Below are 9,990 nucleotides of genomic sequence, written 5' to 3' on the forward strand. Positions count from 1 at the left end.
TGTGTCCTTCAGCACACACTCACAAAGACCTGCCCCTGCAAGCACAAACCCAAATTGCAGACGTTTGTTAAGAACCTTGCCCCCAGGACACTGCCAGTGCTTGTCATCATTTATAGGCTGTGGTGCAATGCAGGAGTTATGGTAGATTAGTGCCATTATCCCACTTGACATCCCTCTAGTCACTGAGTCAGAGATCAGAGTTTGCCAAACTAGAATGACCCATAACCTGTTGCCATCGAGTTGATTTCAACTCATAGGACTGTAACAGGGAAAAATGCTTATCTATGAAACACCTGTTGAAATATATTGTTTTCTACTTTAAAAAAATGCTGCAGGCACCTGTTATGGATTGAATTGTGTCCCCCAAAACATATGTTGAAATCCTATACCTATGAATGTAGCCCTGTTTGAAAATAAGAATTTTTCTTTATTATGTTAATGTAGTAATCCTGGAGTAATATAGGCCCTAAACCTTTGAGCGATGTCCTAAAAAAGGCAAAACAGACACAAAGAGAGACCCAAACACAGGAGGAAGCAGATGCCATGTGAAGATCCCTCTACAAGCTAAGAAACACCCATGGCTACCAACAGGAAAGGACCCTCCCCTAGAGCTGATGCCCTGATTGGGATTTCTGTACTCCAAAACTGTGAGACGATAAACTCTTGATCTTTAAAGCCACCCACTTGTGAGAGCTGTGTTACAGCGGCACTAGGTAACTAAGACAGTGTCATTTATCATTTAGCACTGGATAGTCACAGGCATGGTCTCACTTATCATGTTAAGGGCAGCAGATGGAGAGAAAAGCAATCAATTTGCTGGGATTCTGAAAGACAGGACTCTGCTCTGAAAGACACTGTAATTCCATGAAACTCACAACATTCAGCCATTTAGTGTCTGTAAAGGTGATTTGTGCAATCTTTTCAGGACACCCAAAATTTGTTTGCAAACGGAGGGGTCAAGTGAGTCTTTTGGAAATAAAATGCACTTTCCCCAAACAAGAATATCATTTATTTGCTGATCAAAACTTGAATGAAAAGGAAATAAAAAAGATTTGGGAGGAGAACAAAGGTTTGGATGTGATAACCTTGTTCAATAAATGATCCTGAGTGACCATGGAGCACCTGATTAATTTTTTGGTTTCTTGTCATCTTTCGCCTGGGATTTTTTCATCTTCAGGGATATCGGGGGATTTTTCTTTCTGTTTGAGTTTCTTTTGCGTGAAAAACACAACGATCAGTGAGATGACGAAGAAAATAAGGCGTAATATCATAATGGACACAATCTGAACTGACGAGGGCATCTCTGGAATTAGCTGTCCTGGAGGCCCACTGTCAATGCTTCCCCCATAGCCTTCCTCCTCACAGAACGGAGGGGCCCAGCCATACATGCAGTGGCAGTTTTTTTTATTGTTGCAAATGCCTCGGCGGTTGCACTTCTCAGGCAAACAGTCATACTTCAGAATTGAGATATCAACACAACTTCTGTTAATACATATCAGGTTCTCGCCACAGGGGGTGCCATCATTTATCACACCCAGGTCAGGTATCCCCATGGGTTTCATGCCTAGATGATAGCCTGTGCCCCAGCACATGAGGTTTTCTTCTTTCAGATGAGTGTTAATTATTAAAGTATGGTCTGGCATATCAGGGACCATTTTGACATTTATACACTGTAGTCTGCCACATAATGAATTTACCTTCCTACATTGTGCAAACAAGGCAATTGCTCTAATGCCACAATTACCATATTGGTCACCAATTAAATTCACAGCATCATAGCACTGATTAGGAGCCTCCATGGCTTCGGGACCAAAAATTCTTTGGCACTGCATAGCCCTGGACCGACACCCCTTTCCGAAACAGTGGGCTTCATGTTTGCAAGGGGTTCCATCCTGCTTGTAAGTGTCATCTGGGCAGAGATTGGAGGTCCCATTGCAGTATTCTGCAAGGTCACATTCATTTTCTTGCTGCCTACATACATATCCAGATGGACGAAACTGACAGTCTTGACAGCAAAGACCAATGCTACAGTTGGCACCAGGTTTCAACTTACAATCTGGTTGACAACACTTGTCTTTTTCACAGTCTCCTTTTGAACCACAATCGCATTCCTCATCCTCTTCCACAATACTGTTTCCACAACTCTCCAACACATAACTTATTTCTGGGATATTATTTAGACAAGATAATCCTACATTTATGGACCTGAAATAAGTGACAAAACTACAATTACTCCACCCAGTACGTCCAGTGCCCATGATGCAACTAGTTTTACCCTTACACTGACAGTATTCTGTATCATGTTGTATCCTAAAACTATGGCCCAGTTCATGAGCAGTCCAAGTGCCAGGTGCAAGGATATTTAAGTTTGGATATGAACTTACTGATCCAGAAAAACCTTGAGTACACGTTCCTCCAAAGGACCAGCCAAGAGAATCAACATACTCTCTTTGTACATATAAATGTGCCCAATCTGTATGAATCCGTTCATTTAGTTCATATTTTCTATAGAGTACAAAACTGCCTGCAATTTGACTTAAAAGGGTTACCTGGGTATTAAATTTGTCTCTATCTGTCCATATTTCGAGAGCTTGTAGATTTATCCTCATACTGAGCTCCTGAACGTAGGTGTCCAGAATTCCAGTCAGAAGAATAGCATCACTTACGATTTGAGTTACATTAGAATTCACAAACAAATATCTACTATTATCAAACAACATGGTCAATTCCAAATACTTTTGGTGTTTATAGGATCCAGAAAAGTCCCTTGCCCTAGCCATATTCTCATGCTGAGCCATCTGTCGTTCTACTTCCTCATCAGTTAAGCCACAGGTCCGATTGCTAATATGTTCATTATTCAGGAGATACACGACATGTTCAAACCCGGAAGAGTCCTTAAGGGGCTCAATTTGGTAAAGTTCCTCATCAATTTTCAATATGCCTCGGAGGCCCCCCATGCACGTACTCAAAGTAGCTTCAGATTCCGGAGACCCTTCCACCGAGCCCATATAGTTGCAGCCCTTCGGTATATAAGGGTTATCCTCCACAAGGTCACCCTGCTCGGTGAAAGAGAAAAGCCGCAGATGTCGGGACAACAGAAACCTCTTGGGCCACAGGTGGAGAACATGCTTCTTGCCTTTTAACTTCAGGAGGTAGGACTCGTGCCTACTCACACTGGGCTCTTCTACCCGGAAGGTCAGCTTCTTGGGGATCGTGATTTCGTACGAGTCAAACCCCCACTCAGGGTGAAAAATTATGTCCTCGCCGAGAGAGTCAACGAGGAGCACCACCAGGACTAGCACGGGGAGCCAGCGGCTTTGGGAAAGTGAGGTCCTCACTGACTTCATGGCAGGGCTCTGTACCTCGCCTGTCCCCTAAACCCTGGCCTCTGCGAGTCCGACTTCCAGAGACCGCAGCTGGGGGCGCCAGAGCACAACGTGCCACGCTCCCTGTGCAGGGTTTGGGGGAACCCCAGCCGCCTGGGTCTAGGTCTTGCAGACTTCCCCAGCACCGTGCAACGCAGGGAATTCGTTTTGTGAGCCTTGCCGTTGGGGACACGTGGATAGAACGAGAGAAAAGTGCGCGAGAATAAAAGAGGATGGAAGGGTTATTGGCACGTGGGATCGAGAAGGACATAGAGCAGCCTCAGAAATGGAGAAGGAATAGAAAAATAGGAGATAGAAAAGAGAACTAGTTAAAAGCTCACGATACCCCCCGCCATTTAAAGTCTTGTTTCTAAATGTCGTAGGCCACATCTGATGCTTTGCATCAGCTGCAATCTGGCTGTTTTACATGCCACTGTGCCCACCTCAAGGATCCCTAATGGTGCAGTGGTTAAAGCCCTCGGCTGCTAACCAAAAGGTGGAAAGTTTGAACCCATCAGCCGGTCTGGGAAGAAAGATGTGGTGGTCTGCTTCTGTAAAGATCTGCAGCCTTGGAAACCCTGTGGGGCAGTTCTGCTGTGAGTCAAAATCGACTCCAGGGCAATTATTTTTTTGGTGCCCACCTCACCTTTCCACCTTTCCCAACTTCCTGCTGGGGTTGCTTGTAGCAAACAGGGGCACTCAGGCAGGCAGGAGTAGAAACAGCCTGAGACTAGCAATGTAGATGCTATACCTCCCCCCAGCCCTCCCACCCCGGGGCCCCTCTGGCTTCAGCTGCTTCCAGAAAAGGTACTGCAGCTGCAGCTATGCATCCAGGAAAGAGAATGTTGCCAAAGAACTCTTTTTACCAGGGTGGCTCTTCCTGCTGTTTGTCCTCGGGGTGCCAGGGACCGCACTGACATGCAGTGGTGGGAGTTCCAGGAAGAGAGAGTATCTGTGAAAAGAAGAAAACCCTGAAGCTGTCAGAGAAAGGCAAATAGTCAGTTATGTTTATGGTATGGAGTGATGGCTAAGGGATGAAGCCGGAGAGGGAAGAAGATCGCCACCTCAGACCACGGAGGGGCTTGTGGTGCGTGTAACTGGTAAATCACAAAGCCGTGATTGTGTCCTAGGGACTCTGACACAAAAGTAACCTTTTCGGGTCTGTTTCTGGGGAATTCGTGCTGGCTGCATTACAGAGAAAGTTTACAAAGGGACACGGCTTGAGTCAGGGGGAACAGTTAAGAGCTATTGTAACAATCCAGACAAGGGATGTGGTTGTCCTGAGATAATGGCATTGAGTCTCATAATAAACACAATACTTATGGAAGGCTGACTGTGTGCCAGGCACATTCTAAGTTCTTTACAAAACAAACTGAACGTTGGCTCTTAGGTGACAGAATCACCGCACACACTTAGGCAGTTGGACCCAGAGCCTGAACTTGTAACCAGACCACCCTGTTGTCTCTCTGGGGAGGGACACAAGTGGACAGCTTCAAAACTATGACAGAATGTAGACTCTGCTAGACTTAACAATTCAATGGATTCTACCAGTATGAAAGAGGCAAGAATAAAAAACAATGTTCAAGTTTTCTGACTTAGGCAGCTGTGGGTATCGTGGTTCCAGGCGCTCAGTTAAGGTAAACCTCAGAAGGAGTTGATTTCAGTAAGCGGAAGAAGTATGACCAGCTCCCCTAAGGAAATGTAGATTTTGAGGTGCTAGTGGAGAGCTCCTTGGAAACTCTATGGGGCACTTCTACTCTGTCCTATAGGGTTGCTATGAATTGGAATCGACTGGTCGGCAGTAGGTGGAGTGGAGCAGTGAAGAAGGGTCAATGGGCACCATCTGGTCTGAGACCCTGGTCTAGAGCTGATTCAAAGTCATCAGCATAGCGATGCTGACTTAAGCCATAAACGAGATGACACTGTCTTGAGGAACTGTGTGGACTGACCAGAGAGAGACAAGATTGGCACTCTAAGGACTACTAGGATTTAGGGTCAGGCTAAAGGAAAGAAGCTTGCAATGACCTGGAAGCAGCAGATACCTGTGTAAGAGGAAAAGCAGGCCAGTAGGTGATTGGTTGCAGAAACTTTTCATGAAAGATGTAGTGGTCAACAGATGAAATGCTGAGCAGAGTTTGAGTAACATGAAATTTAGCAAAAAGGAGGTCATAGTAACTTTGGTACCAACTCTTCACTGAGCTGATGATAACGGAAGCCAGATGCCAGGATATTAGAGTCTAAACGGGAGGTTAGAAAGGGCAGATCACAAATCTACACCACATCTTCAAGACATTGGATGCCAAGGAGGGAGAAGAGACAAGGAAGTAGCTGGAGGGTACTCTATAGAAAGAGGGGGTTGGTAGATGAAAGGGTCCCGGTCATTTCCGCGTGCTGGTGGGAAGCCCCAGCAGGGAGAACTGCTCAGCATCCAGGAGGAGATGGGTGATTGCTGCAGCGAAAGCCCCCTCAAGGGCAGCAAAGGGGCCAGTGGAAGAGGAGAGCTGAGCTGGATGGGAGGCAGGAGGAGCTTCGAGGGCCGTGAGGAGAAAGTCAGGGCGTGTACTCCATTTTCCCTGTGAAGTCAGTTCCTGAGGCGGGGCGGGGCGGTGGATGCGCAGGGCGAGGAAGAAGAGAACTCAGGGGAGAGGGGACCAGGAAAAAGTGCAAGTATCACAAAGTGTGTTGAGATTGTAGCTCAGGTTGGAAACCAGAACTTAGAGTTTCACCCGTCTGTAAATCTAATTGATTTTCTCAAGCAACACTTGGTAGCCTAAACTGAGGAGACCACCTGGAACTGATTTATCGTTTCCTTTACAGGCTGTTGGAGAATTTCAGGAGCAAAGACACTAATTCACCAATTCCCATTGCAACAATAGTCTGTGTGCTAAACGCTGTAGTAGCCGCTTGTTAAAAACAGAGCCCAGTGAGAATAGCCTGCTTTGACAGCATTTATTGTTACTGGCAGAGACTCGACAGCACTGGGCACTGGGTTCTGGGGGCAGAAATTATGCATTTCTATTACAAAAAGTGCAAAAAATCTTGAATTACATCAGTAGCAAACGCAGCCTCATTTATCATTCAACCCTGCATAACTCCTCAATACCCTCCCCTTCCAGAAAGGACTCTGGTATGATTCTTTTTTCATCTTTAAACAGCCTTTAAAAATATAGAAATTATTTCATACTTTAAAATAGCTACATGCTCTTCATATTATTTTGACACTTGCTTTTTTTCACTAACCAATATATTGCAAATAGTTTTCTAGGACATTTTATATATAGATTACTGTCTTTAATAGATGCATAGGATTCTGTAGTGTGCGAGTAATCGTTTGTTTAACTATTTTCCTTATGTACGGACGATATAGATTTGCTGTTTAAAATATTTACATTTCTGTTGTTACGGCTATATATATATATGTATTCACAAAGATGTGTATGTATATATTTACATAGAAATGCACACACATACATTCTTTGCCCCGCGAAAGTATTTCTGTTAAGATTGTTGTTGTGTGTTGTCAAGTCAATTCTGACTCACAGAGACCCTTACAAGGTAAAACTGCCTCATAGAGTTTCCTAGGCTGAAATATTCACAGGAGAAGATCACCAGGTCTTAGAATTGAAATTGTTTGACGAAAGAGAAAGCAAGTGCCCATGCTGAATGACACTGCCAAATCACCGTGAAAAAATCTTGTACCAATGAACAATTTCTAGAGCGGCACTGTCCAACAGAACTTCTTGCAATGACGGAAATGTCAATATAGCCCAACAGGGTAGCCTCTAGACACCTGTGGCTACTGAACATTTGAAATGTGTCTAGTACAATTGAGCAACTGAATTTTTAACTTTACTTGATTTTATTAATTTAAATAGCCACATGTGGCTAGTAGCTGTCGTGTTATACAACACAGCTATAGAAGACTCATTTCTACAACTTTCCAACTGTATATAACATCCAACTCTTTGAGAATCCCATTAAATAAAAGATAACTCATTATTTTAATTTGCGTTTCCGATTAACAGCGAGGTTGAACATATTTTAGCCTTCTTATTACCAATCGACTTTATTTTTAAATTTGCCCGTTCTCCTATTGCATGGTTTGCTTTCCTCCTATTGGTTTGTTGGAGATATTTTTATATTGCCAATCAATTCTAATAATCTGTTATTTGCCATTTAACTTTTATTGTGTTTTTCACTATACAGAACATTTTAAGCCATTCTGGCTTCTGGGTTTTGTGCCGTTCTTCTGACCTCCCTCACCCTAAAAGTGTAAAAATGCCGACCTAATATGTTCTTTAACAGATTTCTTTTAGCATGTCTCTGATTTTCTTTTTATGAAATACAATTCTAGTTTCCATCTGAGCTATGATTCCGTCTCATTATTGCATCAAGATTTATTGACTAGTCCTACAACTGACAAACGGCACTATAAATGATTCTGACAAATCGATGAGAGAAAGGCAGATAACTAATAAAAAAAACGAACAGACAATTTCTACAGGCTTTTCAAATTCAGATGGCCAAGAAACAAACAAAAGATTGTCAACCACTTTATTAAACAGAATACTGCAAATTAAATCTGTTGTTTGATGATCCACATATCATCAGGTTGGCAGTGATTCAAAAAAACTGGTAATAGCAAGTTTTGGTGAGGATGGAGAACCAGAGGAACTCTCATATATTTCTTTTGCTTATATAAATTGGTTAAACCGCCTTAGAAAATTGGTTAGCATTATTTCACATAGTTGAAAAAATGCCAACTCTGTGATCCACTAATTCCACTCCTAGGTAGATATTCTACAGAAATGTGTACTCTGTGTACCAAGATACATGGACATAGCCATATTCCCTGTAATGGATTTAATTGTGTCCCCCCAAAATATGTGTCAACTTGGTTGGGCTATGTGTAGTTGTCCTCCATTTTGTGATTTTCCTATGTATTATAAATCATAATCTCTACCTCTGGTTAAAAGGATTACTCAGGTCACCTCCCTGATCTAAAAGGGAGTTTCCCTGGGGTATGGCCTGTACCACCTTTTATTTCTCAAGAGATAAAAGGAAAGGGAGGCAAGCAGAGAGTTGGGAACCTCATACTGCCCAAGAAGGCAGCACCAGGAGCAGAGCACATCCTTTGGAGACAGATAGGGTTAACTGTGCTGGTGGAACAAAAGAGCTGTTAAAAGATTACCATCTAGAAGCTGAGTAAATAAGAACCACACCTTGTCAACATGAGAAAGGCTGAAACAACCTGTGAATTACTATCTCCTTCTTAGTGTTTTTTCTAGTCCCTTCCGCCTTTACAGGCTCCCGCATACACAGAACAAAGTGTGACCGCTGTTTAACCTTCCTTAGCCCTCCGAAGATGATGATGTAGTGCCAAAGATCAGTGCACTTGCCCTATATCCCATAGTAACTGATGCCAAGGGCTGCCGAGAGAAGTCCATCTTGAATATCAGCAGGATCCATCTTGGGTTGCAGATGCAAGGGCAACCTAATTAACATGCACCGCCATTCTGAGAAGTACCCACCCCTTGAAAGAAGCCCACTAATTATTCTTTACTCTATTGTCTCCACCTTTTCAAGTCAGTCTTTTGGAGAGGCTTAGATCCTCGCTGACTCCTTTTGCTTGACTCAAGCAAAATAAAGCTTGCTGAAGATAAAGTTTGTCTTTCGCTTTTCTTTTTACTCGGGAAAAGACAAGGACCCTTTGTGTCGGATTGGCAATTGGTAACACTTCGGACACGGGGTGCCTGTGACTGAGAAGCTCCTCGACCAGGGGTTGTTTGAGGGCAAGGACCTTCCTCCAGACTTGACAGAGACAGAAAGCCTTCCCCTGGAGCCAACGCCCTCAATTTGGTCTTACAACCTACCAGACTGCGAGAAAATAAATTTCTTTTTGTTAAAGGCATCCACTTGTGGTATTTCTGTTACGGCAGCACTAGATAACCAAGACATTCCCCAAACTGGAAACAATCCAGATTTCCATCAACAGCGATTGTGACAATGAAGATGATTGAATCAATTACATGCTACAACATGGTTGGATATTTCAAACATGGAGAAACAAAACACAAATGAATGTAAAGTTCAAAATGAGGCAAAACTAAGCTATGCTTCTCGGAGTACAGGCAGGTTTGGTTAAATAAATCAAGGAAATTATTTCAAAAAATGTCAGGAGACTTGTTACTTCTAGGTGATCAGCAAAGGGGGGCAGAGGAGGATTGGGGTAGCTTCTGAGGTGCTGGTGTGGTAACGTATCTCTTGACTATTGGGGGACTGTTAAAGAGGTGATTGCTGTACATATTTATTAAACTATTCGTAAAAGTATTCATAAAAGCTTTGTGCTCATTTCTGAATATACTTCAAGATGAAAAAATATTTTAATCATATATGCATTTTTGTCTGTTTTCTAAGATGATTAAATATGTTCTTGGAGTCATTAATCTTTAGACTGACAGATAAACTTGAAGTCAAAGATACTGTTGAAGAGATAGTGCTAGGAGATTAAATACATCTGCTTTTTTTTTTTTTTACTTACATTGTACAAACATTATATCACCAACATATTTTGTCCTTTTCCATCTTTGTTCTCCTAAACCTTTTTTTAAAAAGACAATAGTTT

General features: G+C 42.8%; 1 protein-coding gene across 1 annotated transcript; it reads right to left on the reverse strand.

The window, feature by feature from the left end:
- Window positions 1-1,145: 1,145 nt before the first annotated feature.
- On the reverse strand, window positions 1,146-3,347 carry ADAM30 (ADAM metallopeptidase domain 30). The gene has a single exon (XM_049875570.1). The coding sequence runs from the start codon at window positions 3,345-3,347 to the stop codon at window positions 1,146-1,148; it is 2,202 nt and encodes a 733-aa protein (XP_049731527.1).
- Window positions 3,348-9,990: the final 6,643 nt, after the last annotated feature.

Source organism: Elephas maximus, chromosome 3 (genome assembly GCF_024166365.1).
Source record: "Elephas maximus indicus isolate mEleMax1 chromosome 3, mEleMax1 primary haplotype, whole genome shotgun sequence".
Lineage (NCBI taxonomy): Eukaryota > Metazoa > Chordata > Mammalia > Proboscidea > Elephantidae > Elephas > Elephas maximus.

Bases quoted from the DNA above. Each gene is read 5' to 3' on its own strand.
- ADAM30 (XM_049875570.1), bottom strand. From the start codon at position 3,347: ATGAAGTCAGTGAGGACCTCACTTTCCCAAAGCCGCTGGCTCCCCGTG.